Below are 19,061 nucleotides of genomic sequence, written 5' to 3'. Positions count from 1 at the left end.
AGTTTTTCCCTTGTAGCTCCACGTCCAGCTCATTCATGTGTATTCATGTGTATGTCCACAGTAGAGGCTAAATCACGAAACCAATCTTTGTCATTCAGCTCAGGAAAATTCTCAAGTAGCTCCAAAAATGAAATAATCTCCAGTTGAGCTCCCACATTCATTGATTCACTCATTAAGTATGACTTCTGTGCCAAATCGTTGACGGGCCGGATTAAAAACACCAATGGGCCGGATGTGGCCCGCGGGCCGTAGTTTGCCCACCCTGGGTCTAGACTTTCTTCTCCCTGAAGCCGACTCATCATCTCCTCCGAATCACCCTACGAATTTTTCCGCTCTTAATGTTGGGGGAACGCTCTAGATATCCGAGTATTTTGCCACATATTTGACATGCAAAAAGGTTTTTATGCCAAATGACAACAGTATTTTGCAAAATTAAAATACCAATTAGCTTTATTTGTGTGTATATATGTAAATATGTACGCACACACATAGAAGAAACATCGTCTATAAATCTGCGCTAAAGGCAAACAGTAACTCAGCATGTGGCCAATTAAAGATCCATTCCTTGGCAGACGTTCTGGATTTGCACCGACACTTCATTAATTGCAGTGCAGAGAAAGATTTTTTTTTTTAATTCAACACCCCTATATTTTTCACATTCATCTACCAGGCCCCGACACTTAAACACACACACACACACACACACACACACACACACACATGCGTGAATTATACTCCGATGTCAAAGACATTTAGATTCCCGGAAAGAGTTCAGCTCGGGTTGAAGGACGTGCCGAGGGTCTGTGGGCGGCTGGTTTGGGAAGCGATATCGGTCTTTTAAATTAAACTCGTCTCTTTTCAGCATATTTTCTACCTCCTTCTTTTTTACATCATTTATGCAACATAGCTTGTTATGTCTGTGCAGGGCACACACACACACACACACACACACACACACACACACACACACAGTTTTTGTATTGTAGTTGTATGCAGAACAGGCAATAAATCACACTGATTAAACCAAGAATCTTCCAATCTATCAATGTTGTATTATTATAACTGAAGGGCGAGAAGCTAAAATGTGCATTGTTTGGGTTTGCAATGGGTTCACTAAAAATCACAATTCAGTGTCCATGCTCACAGATACATGCTTGATGACCGGATTACTCCCATTCCTCATAATAACATGAATACAGACTATATATAGACTATACCAGGGGTCGGCAACCCGCGGCTCCGGAGCCGTATGAGGCTCTTTCATCCTTACACTGCGGCTCCGAGTGGCTTAGGAAAATAAATTATATATATTAAATTGAAGTTTATTTTATTTGTGTTAGTTCCTTTTTTTAATTTCAGTTCTAAATTGGACATTTTTGTGATCTTGATGTATTAAAATAAAATTATATTTATTATTTTTCGAAGCTCAAAATATACGTCACACTCGTGGAAGCCGGTATACCCGCCAAGACGTCATCAATTTGTCGAGACTTTAAACCACAGGTAGGCAAAATATGAAAAAGCAATATATACAGTGGTCCCTTTATTTTAGACGTCAAAAAGTAACAGTGTTTTCTTTTCCGTGGAAACCGGGTCCAAATGGCTCTTTGGGTGTTAAAGGTTGCCGACCCCTGGACTATACAGACCTGCACTGGTTTCATCGGTTTGGTTACCAAGCGTAGCAGCGAGAGAGGGTTTGAAGCAGGGACACAACATGAGAATGACAGGGTGAAAGATGAAGTGTCTCCATATGACTTGTAAATGAGAGAGTGAATGGTTGTATGTCTCTGCATGACGAGTGAATTAAAGTGTGAATGCTGTATGTCTTTATATGATGTGTGGATGAGCGGTTGAATGGTTTTATGTCTACATGTGGCCCTGGGATAGATCCATGATGAACCCCGCCTCTTGCCCAATGACAGCTGGGATGGACTCCAGCGCCCCTGCAACCCTGAGTGCAGGATAAGCATAATAGAAAATTAAAGAATGAATGACGAAACTTTTTCTCAGCAGGCAGTTTTGCTGTATGAACCAAATTTAAAACACGACTCCTTCGTCTTCTAGATATAACTAGATGACGGTGCCCATGTACAGCATCCAGATCAGTGACGTGCGGTGAGGTTCATGCCTGGTGAGGCACTGACGTCATCAGTCAGATTTACAAACATATGAACTCTACGGAGTAGCTTATTCACCATTTTATTAGCAGCAGTTAACATATTCTTTAGCATTCTTTACATATACAAACTGTAGCATAGAAAAAGCACATTAAAAAGGAAATGTTATTATCTCTTACCTTTACTTATAAATGAAGTCCTGAGTGGTTTTCCTTTACCTCAGCATGGTGGTTGCTGATGTTGAGTCTTTGCTGTTCATTCAAAGCCAAATCTATCCTGGACATCCCGAATGTTTTTAGCGCGATTTGACTTTGAATGTGAGTGGTTGACCGCTCATTTTTGATCAGGCTTCTTTGCGGATTCTTCAGGTCACAATATCCCATTTGAGTCCAGACATTGTCAGAAGTTGAGAAAAGAATGCAGGAAAAGCAGTAAAGGCGCTTTCTTTCTGGACATCCACACAGCCAGCCTTTGCGTGTTTACCACTCTGTTTGAAAAGACCGAGTCTTCCGCCTAGTAGTCTGAAGCAAATCCGTTAGCACCGGTTTCGGTCTTCCCTTACTTATTATCTCCTGCTTCGACTGAAAGTCCAGTTTAGAAAATTCTTTCAGTTTAGCAATGTAATCCTCCATTTTGGAAATAAAGCCAAGCAAGAGGAAAAAATCAATGGATGGCTGCACTTGACTTGCTAACTGTTTGCAATTGCAAATTCTATTATTCTTTAGCCGAGTAGTAAAAAGGATCCCTGGGATCGCCAGTGCCCCCTACCATGAGGCACCGTCACTGCGTGCCTCACTTAGTGTGTCTTCACTGCCGCTTTACGACACTCGGCACGAGAAAGACGTTACAGTTGTTGACGAAAAAAATTATACACATCAGCTAAAGTATGGAAATTTAGTTCATATATTAGTGCTTAAAGTGTTTGAAAACTTTAATAGTGACATCCACAGAGACAGCAATACGGTCTCAACTGCATAGCATGGCAGCGCAGTTAGCAGAATCATTGTGCAATCCACAGTGGGCTCCGCACGTCTATTCTTCATATTTAAACGCTAAATGTGTATTTTTTCTTTTTTTCAGCGATTTTGAAAATAAACGACTAAAAATTGTGAAGTTAGGTGGAAAATAACTTTATAGCACAAATCACTGAATAAATAGAACCATTCAATTTATTTTTTCATTTTACATTTTTTTCCTTCCATGATGCCAGGTGAGGCCCGGCTTCACCTGCCTCTACTGACTGCGGGTCACTGATCCAGATGTATGTGGAAACACGTAGATATGAAAGGTTTGAAGCCCGACAGCCCGATGGGGTCCAACTCGGCCATAGATGAGTGGCTGTGTGCTGGTGGACTGCTGCTATTTATACCCCATCATTGGACTTCCTAAAAGTCTGTCCAACAGATAGCCCCCTAGGGTAAACTACCCCCTTGTGCAAATTAATCAATTATTGTTTTCTCTCATGCCTGGTGAGTGTTTTTTTTTGAGCTCCGGCTAATCCCGACTCAGTGGGAGGATTCTAATCCCGAGCCCGACGAGGTCATCCACGTATCAGCCTTCCAATATTCACACTCCCACAAGAATGGTTCAGACAAGGGGGGGAAGAATAGAAATCGGGGTGATCGGATAAGCCGCCCTCAAAGGACACTGTCAGCCAGGGATGGAAACAGAAGCTGGGCGCGTCAATAAAATATGGTAATCTGTACACGGAGAATTGTTTTCCACTCGGGGAGAGAGGATCCTCCTAACCCAAAAAACTGTTTGGGACTATGAGAGAGACATCCAGCCAGGAAGGGTGATCCTCCGGGATGTTCATCAGCTCATTACAACAATGCAACACTCCTCCTCCTCCTCCTCCTCTTCCCTCCTTCCTTCTCCTCCATGACCCAGAAACTTCATGTGGGTCAAATCATAAACTCTGCCCTCCACTGGCTGAGACACGGAGCACGTGTTCACATCTTCCTTTCTACCATCCATCCATCCAACCGTCCAGGTGAACCCAGGCCAGCGTTCTTCTCCTTCTCTTCCTGGCTTGTTCTTTCCATCTACTCCCTCTGTACTCGCGATACACACCACGTCCATTCTCGCATTCATTTTCAGCGCCGCCGACTCCCGCCGTTCCTTCGGAGAGCTGGGAGACAAACCCACGGGCTGTCTCTGCTGCCATCTTCTGTCCAGAGATGTTCAGTAATGTTTGCCAGAGCTGGAGCTCGACATTCTGTCACCAGCCAGATGTCTGCGACGTGCAGGCGTGTTCGTCCTGGACCAGTCGCCAGTCGATCACAGGGCCGACCATTCACTCACTCATTCACATGTCTTACAGAGACATAGGACTATTCATCCTCTCATTCACATGTAATATATAGACATACAACTGTTCACCCTCTAATTCTAATGCCGTACAGAGACATACAACTATTCACTCCCCCAGAGTTAACTAACTGCTTCCCAGTCTGTTTCCAGGTCAGCCGGTTTGCTATTTATACCACCGGAGGCCACTCGGAGTTTGTTTCGCATGTTAACTGCTGCTGGAGAAATTGCAAAACCTTCAAAACAATAAAATGAGGAGGCGGTAGGAGTGAACGCCAGAGCCAGAGGGGTCGGAGAGGTCCCAGCTGCTCTTCCACGGAGGTCCGTTCAATTAACTTCCAAAGGAGGTACAGGTTTCATCAGCTGAGAGGTTCAAGCAGCAAGCAAGACGAGGTTATTTAAAGGAACAAAGTGGAAAGTAGGACAGCGTGGGACCCCCAGGTTCCCCAAAAGACACCTAGGATTACTCTGGGGCTGCATGTGGTTTATACCTGTGAGGAAAATCTATATTTAGCAGCTATACTTAAAGTTTTCACGAAGATAGGGCATGAGGGGTATCCGAAAGTTAGTGCCCATCTACGGTAACAGTTCAAAACTACAAAACACTCATCGGATGAAGACTCTTTTTGAAACGGCACACTCTGAAGCACAGGAAACAAGAAAACTCACCGTTTGAAGTTTCACTGAGCTGTGGTTGAATCGGTTCATAGACTCGAGTTGGTTGACTCACCGGAAACACCAGGGATTCAGGCGTTTCGGTTGAATTGGTTCAAGGACTCGACTTGGCGAGCTCATCGCAAACACCGAGGCATCATTAATTGTAAACAAAACAACAAAATCTTGCTGTATTGGTTTTATAATTGTTAATAGTTGATGCTTAAATGATACTTTAGGACTGTACCACAAGGGGGGGGGGGGGGGGGGGGGGCATTAGATTAACCAAGTATACCACCATTAATTGAAGGGATTCCCGGACTTCTGTTTTAGCCACGTAGAAGTCTGACATCGGTTTCATATTTTCTACCACCTCCTATTTGTTCTTCCATCCCTCTTCAGCCTGTTTCTACTACATCAAACATTCCACCACCAGCAAAGTGTAATTTCCAAAAGGACGATTTTCACTCGGGCTTGAAAAACTACTCATTGTTTCATTTCAATCATTTTATCTGGCTTTATTTAACATGACGGGGAAAACTGGCCCCGCCATGTTATTAGCTTATTCTATCAGTTGTATCAGAGTGCTGTCAGCTCACCCTCTGCTTTGCATATCCTGAGGAGGAAGGAGGTGCCCTCAGGGTGTTCTGGGGATCGCACCCACTAATGTCAGATTCTAACGGTTTGTCTGCTTCAATCAGGATTGGCGGAGAAAAAGGCCTTCAGGACTAATGCGCAACCAGCAGTAGACATGATTACAAATGTGTAGTGTTTTTGTTTTGGCCACGGGAGAGATGGCAACCTTACTTTCCCACTGGTTTGACTCCAAAAATCCTGACTTGGATTTCACAGTAGAGCGCTGCTCATCATCTCGGTCACAGTTGATGTGGTCAAAACATGGTGGAAAGTCGTTGATGATGAGAATGGGATCATTTTATCTTCTGCCCTAACATGGGGTTGGGTCACAGGGGCAGCAGCCCAAGAGGAGATATCCGGACCTCCTTCTCCTCGACCACTTGGTCCAGCTCATTCGAGGATGATATCCTTCTGGAGGGACGTGCCGACAGAACGTCAACAGGGAAGCGTTTAGGAGGCTTCCTAACCAGATTGCTGACCCTCCTCATTTGGCTCCTCTTGACGCTGAGAAGCAGCGACTTTACCGTGAGCCCGTCCTGGGTGGCCGAGCTCTTCATCCTACCTCTAAGGGACACTCGTTTCACCCACCTCTTTCTATAATATAGTTCTTTTGGTCACTACCCATTGCCGGTGACAAGAGGTGAGGGAGGGAACATGGATCAACCGGAAAATCGAGAGCTTCTTCACCACAACAGTAAATCGCAATGGCCAAATTTGAACATGACTCCCTGTGCCATACTTGTGTTTGGTGCATCTGGAAAGAACAACTCGTATCTGGCCTGAATGATCCACTTATAGAGGGTTAAACTAAGACAACCCATGATCTACTTTCGTAGATTAAGTACAGTGGACACTGAACTGAAACAGGAATGGTCGCCTTCAATCCACAAACCGCACGGCTCGTTGGAAAACGCGCAATTGATACCATTATGTCCGACTCAAAGGCCTCTTGCAAGGTGGCACGATGGACATGGATGGACTTGGTCTCTGTTCCAAAACCATCAGACCACAAACAACACAAGAGGGTGTAGGTCAAGATCCTGGACTTCACGTCAATCCCAAATGCTATGAAAAGTGTGTGCAGTCCTCGCTTTCGGGGTCTGAAGAACATGGCCACTCAACCACTACTGTTTCACCTCTTTGATTATTTGGGTTGACAGGTTCTGTGAGGGAGTAAAATGAGGTCAGAACAAGCGGAGGGGGTGAGGCGAGGTGTGACGACAGGGGAAGAGGATTAGGAGACACAAAGCCAAAGAAGTTGTGTGAAGTTAAGAAAAGGGGAAGGTTGGGGGAATTCAAATAGGAGCCTCTTCTCTTCTCCCCGCGGTTTTGCATATCACAGGGTAGGCCCGAGGGAGCGCTCGTCCCCAATAACGCCCCAATCCACCTGTCTGTCTGCTCCGGTAAAAATTAGCATTTCTGGGTCTCAGAAATGATCGGCAACAGGGGGTTGGCGAAGGACCTGGTGGGTTTGATAACAAGCAGACGTGGACAAACATTAAAAAGCACACACACACTCTCTCACACACACACACACGCAAGGCAGGTGTTTTCACACATTCCCACAAGTGCAACCTTTTTAGCACCCTGCTGACACATTGTCAAAGTTGATACATTTTATAGCAATCTACAGAAGAACACAGTCCCAACAACTGCCTCACAGCAACACAACCTTCTTACACACACACACACACACTGGCATGAATCAGCTGTATTTAAACAACCCTTGAGTGAATAAACAGGGACAACTCAAGGAGGCTTGAGACACTTCTAGGGTACCAGAGGGGCACCGGTGGTCAGCAAGCATGCATCTGGAGCAGATCCTTTCAGTCCGGGGTCAGGGCCGAAATTACCCTTCTGGCGTCTTCTGCATCTCTGCCGATCACGTCAATACCCTGGCATGTCTGTGCAACTGCATGATGGTGATCGGTTGCTGCTCCGTGTTGTCAATCTGAAGAAGGTATTAGATTTTCAAGAATTTGGTTTCTTGCCGAGTCTTGCTGTCATGGAATCGAGCGTTCGCCCCACGTTCGTCACCTCTGTGTGACATAAACATAATGGAGGGAGCACAGCAACTGAATATTCAGCCTCCACCCGCGGGAGGTCGGTGACTGATGTTGATACAAATGAGCAGAAGATGTGGGCCGATAGAAGGAGTCAGTTATTGGCAGTATGGCTGAGAGCTACAAGCTCCCCTAGCTGAAGACGACTTCCACTACGTCCCCGAAATTTATGTTTTGCTGCATTTGTAGTAAATGCTTCCCCCAGCTGCCCCCCCGGTAGAAGTCAGTTTCACGTCAGAAAGAGATCGGACGGATTGAAAAATGAAAATAAATCCAGCGGCGTGGCGATTCCGGTCACGATCTACATTCAAACAAATACCTTCATCAAGGTATTTTCAGTGACCAGCTGCGTGCCTGCTGGGGAAAGCACACTTTGGAGGAGCAGGTGGGTGGGAGACTGGCATCAGCCAAGAAACACTGTCAGCACCTTTCCGTTGATTCCATTCTTGCTTGTGTGTGGAGGAAATGTGTGGAAATGTAACTTCGGCGTCTCCCGGCTACACATTTCAACCCCGACCCTGAGGCTGACCCTTTCCCTTTGAAACAACTCCATGAAGGGAAAAAAAAACCTCCAGTCTGTACTTTTGCACCGTCAAGGTGAACCTTCAATTTTTCAAACTCGGAATCGTATCATGCATCTATGAAAGACAGCCAATTTAATAACAGGTAACAAATGTTTTTATTCAGTTCCTATTGAAATCTAAATTGTCCAAGCATTTTAATTAACAGAGATACAACTGTGGTTTCCTTCAGACTGCTTTCTGAACATCAGTTAACTTTAAGCTTTGCAAAGCTGGAAAGAATCGGCCATTATCAGAGGGGGGCTGCATAACTTATCGCCTAATTGCGTTTTTACAATCTGGCTGTGATTTTCCATAGTCACAAGACAGCGCAATAATAATAATAATAGTATCATGAAATGGATATATGGTTCGAATGTTTGGACTTAAAAACTGTAGTGCCTTTGAGAAGACTTGCGTCGTCCTCATATTCAACAGAGTATAGCTTAGCACAGACCCCCCCCCCCCAATATCGAGAATTATGATGTCATTGATACTCTGCACCAAATTATAATTAAATAGCAATATCCGATAGATTATTCGCAAAAATGTATTTTGCGGAAATCGTGCAGTTGAAGTTGTGGCAATGGAGTACTATTAGAGCTGCGTCCTGGGATTGGCAGGTTGTTAAAAGACCAATTTGCACAGAATAATCTCACAATACCAGTTTATAGGATTTTATTCATATAAAAAATATTTAAATTGGATTCTTAATCCGCAGTGGTGAGCGCTCCCACCTCACAGCATGAAGGACCCTGGTTCTATTACCACAGGGTACCTTTCTGTATAGAGTTTGCATGTTCTCCCCATGGGTTCCCTCCAGGTTCTCCAGTTTCCTCGCACAAACCAAAAACATGCAGCAGGTCAATTTGGAAAAAAATTTGGCCAGATGTGCTAATGAGAGAGTGAACGGTTGTCTGTCTGTTACTGTGTATCCAGGGTGTACCCTAGCTCTCGCCAGATGGCAGCTGGAAATAAGCTCCAGCGTACAACATGGCCCTGATAGACGGATGGATTCTGAACTCACCTGCTGTGCATTGCATTGATAGTGACATGACCAGCTACTGATAACAGCTTCGCAGCGATAGAATAATAAAAACGTGCTCGGCTAGGAGAGCGGGCGTCGGAAGGTCGGGGGTTCGATTCCCAGCTCCTCCTGTCTGCATACCAGAGTGTCCTTGTGCAAGACACTGATCCCCTGCTCCCCCACTTGCTCCCAACAACCCTGTCACCATTGGTGTGCGTGACTGTGTTTGAAGGTTTTATATAACAGGAGTAGCAGCGGTAGTAGTATCGCAGTCCTAGTTGTTGTTTTGCAGTAGTAGTAGTAATAATAGCAATCGTATAGCACCAGTAGTACTATTGGTAGGGGTTGCTATGACTCGGTTGGTAGATTAGGGGTAGTAGTAGTAGTAGTGGAAGTTGGTACAACCCCCAAGTAGCTCTGGTGTAGTGGTTAGAGCTTTGCATTGCAGCCCTGTCGCCATTAGGGGTGTGTGTGTGTGTGTGTGTGTGTGTGTGTGTGTGTGTGTGTGTGTGAGAACCGCCTTGAAACCGCGAGGTGTTGAATATGCCCTACAAGTGGAGACCATTTCCCCCGTTTTTATTTAATTAGTTTGAATTCAAATTCTGTCAGTCCAATAGAGCAGAGGTGCCCAACCACCGGGCCGCGAACCATTTGTTATCACCCACAAAGAGAGAATAATGTATTTTAATTTTATTGCTCCGCCAGGTGCTTTATTTTGAAAAATTTGCCACTTCCACCTGGATCACACTCCTGCATTTGACTTGCTCATTGGGTTTTTCCATGCATCAGTAAATCAGCAAGCTAACCCCCAGGCAAATGTCATGAGCTACTGATAGGACACCAGAAGGGTCTCAGAGTGTCGGCAAAAAGAGCTGATTTAAAAGTAAATACCAAGAGTCCGACTTAAACCGCAGGTTCATCACAACAGGTGATTCACACGCTACACAACCACTCTGCATCATAGGCGGTGATTGACAAATAGCAGGCTAATGAAGCTATGAAACCCTCGAGAGTTCTCCAAGCACCATCCGACATCATGTGATTTGGGTCCGAGCTGTGCTTTTCTGCACAATGTCGACAAAAATGTGATCACACAGAAGACTCAACGTCAGGAACGCACTGCTAGTGTCACATCATTTCCAGGTGGGACCGTCTAGTTCAGGGGTCAGAACCCTTTAACACCCCAAAAGCCATTTGGACCCGGTTTCCACGTAAAAAGAAAACACTGGGAGCCGCAATTACTTTTTGACGTCTAGAATAGAGGTACCACTGTATATATTGCTTTTTCTTACCTTTACACTTTGTATAGAACAACTATACTTTGCCTAACTGGGGTTGAAAGTCTCGACAGACTGATGGCGTTTTGGCGGGAGTACCGGCTTCCGCGAGTATGATGTTCATTTTGAGCGTTGAAAAATAATAAATATAATTTTATTTTAATATTTCAAGATCACAATAATCTTCCAATTTAAAACTAAAATTAAATAAAGGAACTAACACAAATAAAATAAGCATCAGTAATCAGTAACAGATAAGTAATCAGTAACAAGCTCAGGGGTTCCTTCTAATTCTGCATTACTGATATTGGTGTGATAATCTTTTAATAGTTATATAAAGTGTATCACTTAAGATGGAGCGGTTTTATACATTCCTCTTTTTCCAATTACAACAGAAGTTGCATGAAAGCGGTGAAAAATGTTTGGGGTTTGCTGCGGTAGAACGAGAGCATGAAAACGGCGGTGTTTTGTTTCGGACCTTCAAACGTCAGGATGCACTTTTTCCACGGATAGACTGCGTGGAGACATGCAGACGGACGGACAGCTAGATTTAGCAGCTGACAGGCAAACCGGTCATGCAGCGAGGAACAACTTGGGTGGTCAAATATGACCGAGGGAGGGAGAGAGAGGGAGGGAGAAGGAAAAAAAAAAGAGAGAGAGGACGAACGACCTAAAAGGGCAAAGCTCACAGATAAAGAAAGTAAAACGGGGCAATAAAAGAGAAACCACAGGAGGTGTGAGAGGGGAAACGGCAGAGGATGTAAATAGACCAGAGAGGGAGAGGGTGTGGAAAAAATGAAGGGCGGCTGGTGGAAAGCTGGGAGGAGGAGGAAGAGGAGGGATGAAGGGTGCATGGCAACCACCCAAACTAGGCTATCTGACACCACACACCAGAAGTCTGACAGGCCAGCTGACCGCTATTTCCAGCCTGAGATGACCCACCAGCTGCGCCGGAGGAGGGGGAAGAGAGTGCGGGAGAGGGAGAGAGGGCTTTATTTATTCATTGAGGCTTTACTTAAGCGGGGGGCTCACTCAAGGAAAAACATGCTGTTTACTCAGACAGGTGAGTGGTGAGACACCTACTGAAGAAGGAGATGATGAAGAAGAAGATGTTGAGCGGAGGGTCGAGAAAAGGCCCGACCTGACGTCCATCTGCCCGCATCCGTCGCCCGGCATGTCTTTACCCCAGAGGCCCATTTGAAGTCATCCAGTATTTACAGGCGCTATAAGAGGATATCAAACCTCCAGTGGTCCAGATGGCCACTGTGGTGGAGGCAGTGCCAATAGCACAGCACCACAGCACCAAATATATATATATATATATATATATATATATATATATATATATATATATACATATATACATATATACACAAACACACACACACATACATACATACATGTGCACACACACACACACACACACACACATACATACATACATACATACATGCATGCATGCATACATACATACATACACACATATATATTATATATATACATATATACATACTCTCTCATATATATACACATACACATATATATATACACATACATATATGTGTGTTTGTGTATACATACATAGATACATACAAACATACATACATACATACATACATACATATATATATATATATGTATAAATACACACACACACACACACACACATACACACACACACACACACACAAACATATTCTCCAGGTTCCTCCACATTCAGGAGGTTCATTGGAGACCCGGAGCTACCCAGACATAAATGAGAGGCTGAGTAGTTGTATGTCTCCCTATAATGTGATTAGAGCACAAGGGATAGCTTTGCAAACTAAACGAGATAACCAACATCTATAAATATACAAAATAAATATAAATAAATAGAACAATGATGAAATAAAACTGAAATAAAAAGGAAGTGAAAAATGGAGTGAAGTGACTCCAACATCTGTAAATAAACTACATCTGTGAAAATGGCTGTACCGCTGTTCATCAAAAAATAACAATTTATTAATCCGTCGTGGGGGTATTCGTTCTCTGCAATTAACCCATCGTGGATGAACCTTGAGCAGTAGGCTGCCGTTGACCAGCGCCGGGGAAGCAGTTAGGGGTCCAGTGTCTTGCTTCAACACACTTGGACGAGCCGGGAATCAAACTTGGAATATTGGATTCCAAAAACAGCTGCCCTACGTCCTGCACCATGCTGCCCCCTAACTGTAATAACTGTACATCTGTGCAAAAGGTAGAAGAAAAAAATGTATTTCCCTCCACATTTATTTGTATACAGGTCACATATGATTATAAGCAGTATATATAATAGCTGAATGAATAAATGAATGAAGTTGCTTGTGCTTTGTCTGTTTAGTTTCACACACAAACTGTTCCATCAGTCTATAGCACTGATTTGTAAACCATCATATGTACTTTTCCAGTAGATCACATCAGCTGGAGTTCAATCTTTTTCCATGGATCTCGAAACTGGCGATTACAAGTGTCTTAACTTGTCCAGTAGAATATCCATGTTCTGCAATCCTGCTTTTTTACTGTCCTCCATGGAGGTGTAATATGAAATGCGTTGAGGTTATTCATCAACATGATCTTTGCTAACTAAATACAGATGTGCAAATATCTGGTCAGCGAATGCAAAAAAAAATAGGGATCTTCAGAAAAATGACTGAAAACAAATTCACCAGCCCTTCAGCGTCCGACCAAAACCGCGTTCGTCCGTCCATCACCCATCGGCAGCATTTCGGCTTCAGCCGCCTCTCCTACCGTGTCGGCTGCCAACATTTGTCGAGACTGATGCCAATATTGATTCCGAAGACTGTCAATCACAGGCTCCCAGCGAAGTGGCCAAATGAGAAGGATAAGAAAATCCACCCTTTGATGTGAGCACATGATGCATTCAAGTAAATATGGAAGTGCAACACCAGACCATCGTCTGCGAAGCCGCAAACAGATGCCTGGACACGACTCGTAAGGCAAAACACATCTCTCAAGCGGTACAATGTTGCGTCAAAAAAATCCACACAAGTATGTGGACACATGACGCATTCAAGTAAATATGGAAGGGGCTTCACAGGGGCTAGCATCACACAGCACAACCAGAATACCAACTACTTTTTTTCCCCGACAGCAACATGATAGGCATCACCGACGTAAAAGCAACACTAGTGGGACCAGACCATCATCTGCGAAGCTGCAAACATACCTGTATGCCTGGAAACCACTCGTCAGGCAAAACACATCTCTCAAGCGTAAAATGTTGCAACAAAAAAATCCACCCAAGTATGTGAGCACATGATACATTCAAGTAAATATGGAAGGGGCTTCAGAGGGGCTGCATCACACAGCACAACCAGAATACCAACTATTTTTTTCCCCAAGCGCACATGATCGGTATCACCGGCATAAAAGCAACACTGGTCGGAGTCAGTGCAACACCAGACCATCGTCTGCAAAGCTGCAAACATACCTGTATGCCCGGAAACTACTCATCAGGCAAAACACATCTCTCAAGCAGTATAATGTTGCAGCAAAAAACTCCACCCAAGAATGTGAACACATGATGCATTCAAGTAAATATGGAAGCGCTTCACAGGGGCTAGCATCACACAGCACGACCGGAATACAGACAATTTTTTCCCGACAGCCACGTGATCGGCATCACCGGAATGAAATTGACACTGGTCGGATTCAATGCAATCCGCTGCGAATGTACGCCCACTCATCAGGCGAACCACATCAAGAGGCCGGTATGTCATCAGGTTAAAAGCGCGCTGAAAAGGGAAAACTATGGCAGGTGCTGCTGAATCCACCGCAGACGAATTTATTTGGTCATGAACCTAAAAGCTCAGTTGTTCTGCGACAATCATATCAGCCCGGTTTTTCCCTTTTCTCTATTTTATTATTTAAAACGTAATATCCTTGTGACAGCCAGCGCCAGCTGGGTTTGTTATTAAAAACCATCAAGCCATTTGTCTTTGACTTGTGAATAAACATGGCAGATGAACTCCAGAGGCCTTTTCAGTTGCAGAAGTTATGTAAATATTGTGACATTCTGAGTTTACAGGATGACAATTCTGCCATATCTGGGCAGGATGGTAATCTCAGATTATAATTCTTACTGTTGTTAAAAGGACACTGGAGATGTGAGCCAAAGAGCGGTGCGGCGTCTTCAGAATGGCATCTCTCCCTGCAACCACAGTGCACGTGCACGTGCATGTGCATGTGCGTGTATTTTGACATACATTTCAAATTGTCCAAAGTTGACAACTTGTCCCAAATTGTCCAAGCTTCCACCTTCTGCTTGTGTCTGACCTAATGAAGTCCAAAGGTTGATACTGAGCAGGTTCTGCATGACATCACTTCTACAGATCAGGCGTGTGTGTGTGTGTCCGTGCGTGTGTGCGTGTGTGTGCACCACCGTGGGAAAAGTTTTGTTTCTGGCTGTTTGGAGGGAGGCGCGCCGCCACTCTCACGCACATCTCACGCACGCAGATGAATACCTGCACACATACTGGACCGTCTCAGAATAAAGTTCTTTATCTCCTGTAATGCAATTAAAAAAAAACAAAAATTACTTTTTCATGATATTCTAATATTTTGAGATAGTTTTTTTGAGTTTTCTTAAGATGAAAGCATTAATCAGGAATATTAAAATAATAAAAGGCTTGCAATATTTCAGTTGATTTGTAAGGAATCCAGAATGTATGACATTTTTGTTTTTGTAATTACAGAAGATAAAGAATTTTATCACAATATTCTAATTTTTCTGAGACAGTCCTGTATACCTTGTTACGCGCGCGTAACAACTTTCCCTTACCGGAGCGACACTTGATGATCTCTCCAAACTCGTCGTCGACCGCCTCGTCGCAGTAATCCTCGGGACGCAAACCCTCCGCCATCGGGCTGCAGGGTCCGGCTGACGAGACGTGGAGGTGGAAGAGGTGGAGGTCTTAAATCCAACCGGGAGAAACTCCGGAGCGAAACGGGCCACCGGGTGGAGGAGCGCACGGCGTGGACGCACAGAAGCACTGTCAGACAGGGGACAGACGGAGCCGAGCAGGTGTGTGTGTGTGTGTGTGTGTGTGTGTGTGTGTGTGTGTGTGTGTGTGTGTGTGTGTGTGTGTGTGTGTGTGTGTGTGTGTTTGTAGGGGGGGTCTGGGTGGGAGTGAGAGCATTCCCGCCTGTAAATAGCGTGGGGGGGTGCACGCGTAAAACCCGACATCAGGCGGCACCTCTACTTCCGCTTTGGGGGAGGAGGGGGCGGGGCGAAAAATCAAGGTGAGATAATTGGACCTCTGATTGGCTGAGGTCAAAAAAAAAGTTTTGTTATTATGTAATTTAATCATTTTCTAATTCATTCTGAGGAGGAGGATTGTTTGTACTATAATCTCCATAGTTTCCTGCCTATATTTGTCTACATCTGTTTAAAGCATCCTATCCCATCTGACTCCACTTTTGATTCACTTTTATTATTTTACTTTGCTATATTTTCCCACTTTGTCACTTTAATGTGCTCATGTTTATTGTATCTTTTAAATCTATTTTGTGAGTGAACACTGGCGCTTTTTGCCGCCGCCGCTCACCTGTTATTCGCTGCTTACAATTTGCAGTGTCCTTGAGTGTCACGAAAGGTGCCTCCAAATACAATGCATGATTATTAATATTATGTAAATGCATATGTCTGTACAGTGTCCTTGGGTGTCAAGTAAGTGGCATTAAATAAAATAGATTCATATCATTATTACATTTAATGCACAATCTATTTGTATAATATTTTCATAGAACCCTATCTGAAAGTCACAAGTACACTGAGATGAAGTGATCTGCTGGTGGTGTGCAGGGTTTGGAGGCCTCTGGTGGTTAAGCTGTGGATCTTCAACCTTCAGCTGCTCACCTCTGGAAGAACCCTCGGTCAGAGCAGGGAGTTACTCCAGGGGCTTATGGGAAAAAGCGCCGCTAACGTGATGCTAACTTGCTAATATTAGATCCGAAGACACTCGACACCCACCTGGTTCTGCTCTAATGGCTCGGCGAGAGAGCTCCTATTTTAGAATATGACGATGTCGCCGGGCAAGTCTTCTAGTTCAACACACACACACACACACACACACACACACACACGCGTGCGTTAAGTGGGCGCCGGAGGTGATGAGAGGCTTTCAGAAATGGAAGCTCGCCTCCGCCCTGACTGGAACTCCAGACAGCCGCCGGAAGGGAGTGGATCTCCATAGTTGGGGCCATTGGGCGGAGCAGGCCTCGCCGCACAACAACGATAGTTTTTAAAGAAGGTTGAGGAGAACCTGCAGAGATGCAGTCGCTCAATACAACACTCCGCTATCAATCAGAATTAAAATATCACAGGAAATATTGACAAGAAATCACAAGCCGACACGTCTGGAAGGAATAAGTCTGCAGTGGTTAGACCTTCCACTTGTGGATTCCCACAGAAGGCCTTTCTGTGTGTCTCCCACAGTCCACACACACACACAGGAGGTTCATTGGAGATGCTGAATAGCCCGGACACGTGGATGAGAAGATGAACGGTTATATGTCTCTGTATGTGGCGTGAATCCATGCTCGTGTCACTTGAGTGACCTTTCAGACAAACCCGACTGAACTGTGGTGAAAAACAAAGTGTTTATTTCTGTTTATTTCTAAACCCACAGAGGGAAATTTAATCAATGCAGATTAATTAGAGTTTCAAGGAAGCAATTTAAGTGCAGGTAACATGTTAATGAGCCCCAGTCATTACTGTTTGCAGTTTATTTAATTGCACTTGATTTATGCATTGCATTGTGGGACAATCAGCGACACGGCAGTGTTTGCATACTGATCAGGACACAGTCGGATTCATTCAGGTGTGCGTGCTCTCTCTCTCACACACACACACACACACACACACACACACACACACACACACACACACACACACACACGCTGCAGTCATTGGTGGTTCTAGCGCAATAACTCCACTAGAGCGCAGTATAGACACAGGTTCAACACTCCGTGGATGAAGATAACTAGGCCAGAGAGTCTTGGAGTCTGTCTGAGGATTGCCCCTGTAGTATCCTGTTAAGGGCTAAATCACTCGTGTGTGTGTGTGTGTGTGTGCGCGTGTGCGCGTGTGCGGTGAACACAGCCGCCCACCCTCTCATCTACATATCGGGTATCTGGACAATGTAGGGTCTCGACTGAAAATCCTGCATGTTTTTGGACTCGGTGGCACCTGGTGAACCCGGAGGAACCCCACGCAGACGAGACAGAAGGAAACTATATAACCTGACACTGAAAAAATGATCAGATTTAAGTGCTCATTAAAGTGTTGGGTATCATTTACATCCTTTTCTCTCTTCATGGTTTAATATATTATATGAAGGTTACAAAGGTCATTCAATGTCAACGGTAACCTGGGAAACTACCTTGTCGTCGTTGCCATGCATGTCGTTAATTGCATTCAAAATGGTGTGTGAGTGTGTGTGTGTTTTTATATATATATATATATATACATCTCTCTCTCTCTCTCTCTATATATATATATATATATATATATATATGAATGTGCTTTCAGGGATGGTTTTGACTCCACACACACACACACACACACACACACACACACACACATACAATCCAGTCAGGGTCCAGCGTTCGGCAGACGTGCACGTCGGGAATAAAGAAAAGCCGAATGTCATGCATTTCAATTCGCTCAATTAAGTGAAATTTGCATAGTCATATATTCTTGAATTGTGATAAGGGGGGAGGAGGAGGAGGAGGTGAGATTTGAAAATTATGCATCAATCATGCCTGGAGGTTCTGATAATTATTAAGACTGCATTATTACTACTTAATTCATCTTCAGCAAAAAAAAAAATAAAACCAAATATTACCAGAATATCTCACACAATGGCAGCTTAAGGCGTCACGGTCGTTCCCTTGGATGCAGATTCACTCTTTACCCATCAAATTATTTTATCAGTGCATCTTAATTATAGATTTATGAGATCCTTCTATATCGAGTGTAGGATGTGTTGCGCCGCTGGTGTAGTGGTATCATGCAAGATTCCCATTCTTGCGACCCGGGTTCGATTCCCGGGCGGCGCACTCCTCTTAGGGGTGTCTTTAGAACCGACCGTTCCTGGTACGATTCCCGGTTCCTCCTAGCGTGTCGAATTGTTGTTGAGCAAGACACTGAACCCCATCCATGATCTTTTAATTGCAGAGAGCCAATTTCCCAACGAGGGATTAATAACATATAAATTATTATTATTTAAATCATTAGCAGGCAATGAAAATACCTAGCATCAACCGACAGATACGTCTATGAATGTGCGGCAGGGGTCGACTGTCAGGTGATCTTCTCCGCGTCCTTCGGATTGTGTGAAATACCTTTGGTTTTAATGAGGCGACCGTCAAAATGACCG

At 44.3% G+C, this 19,061-nt stretch overlaps 1 protein-coding gene and 1 non-coding gene across 14 annotated transcripts in view; one reads left to right on the top strand and one right to left on the bottom strand.

Annotated features, from left to right (window-relative positions):
• dmd (dystrophin) overlaps positions 1-15,687 on the bottom strand; it is a 356,433-nt gene extending 340,746 nt beyond the window's left edge. For 12 of the 13 annotated variants that reach the window (XM_086147907.1, XM_086147902.1, XM_086147906.1 and 9 more), the window contains exon 1: positions 15,461-15,686. In XM_086147907.1, coding sequence (XP_086004033.1) covers positions 15,461-15,542 — 82 coding nt within the window. In that variant the 5' untranslated portion in view covers positions 15,543-15,686. Of the gene's footprint in view, positions 1-15,460 lie in introns of all 13 variants that reach the window. The other variant, XM_086147909.1, reaches the window with a different exon arrangement.
• Positions 15,688-18,670: 2,983 nt separating this feature from the next.
• trnag-ccc (transfer RNA glycine (anticodon CCC)) lies at positions 18,671-18,741 on the top strand. The gene has a single exon. It is a non-coding gene; the product is annotated as a tRNA-Gly (tRNA).
• The last annotated feature ends 320 nt before the right edge of the window (positions 18,742-19,061 follow it).

The sequence above is a fragment of the Fistularia commersonii genome, chromosome 6, assembly GCF_037954325.1.
Source record: "Fistularia commersonii isolate RoL2024-O1a breed Wild chromosome 6, RoL_Fcom_v1.0, whole genome shotgun sequence".
NCBI lineage: Eukaryota > Metazoa > Chordata > Actinopteri > Syngnathiformes > Fistulariidae > Fistularia > Fistularia commersonii.
Note: the sequence above shows the minus strand (reverse complement) of the source record. Positions and strands in the feature narration are given on the sequence as shown.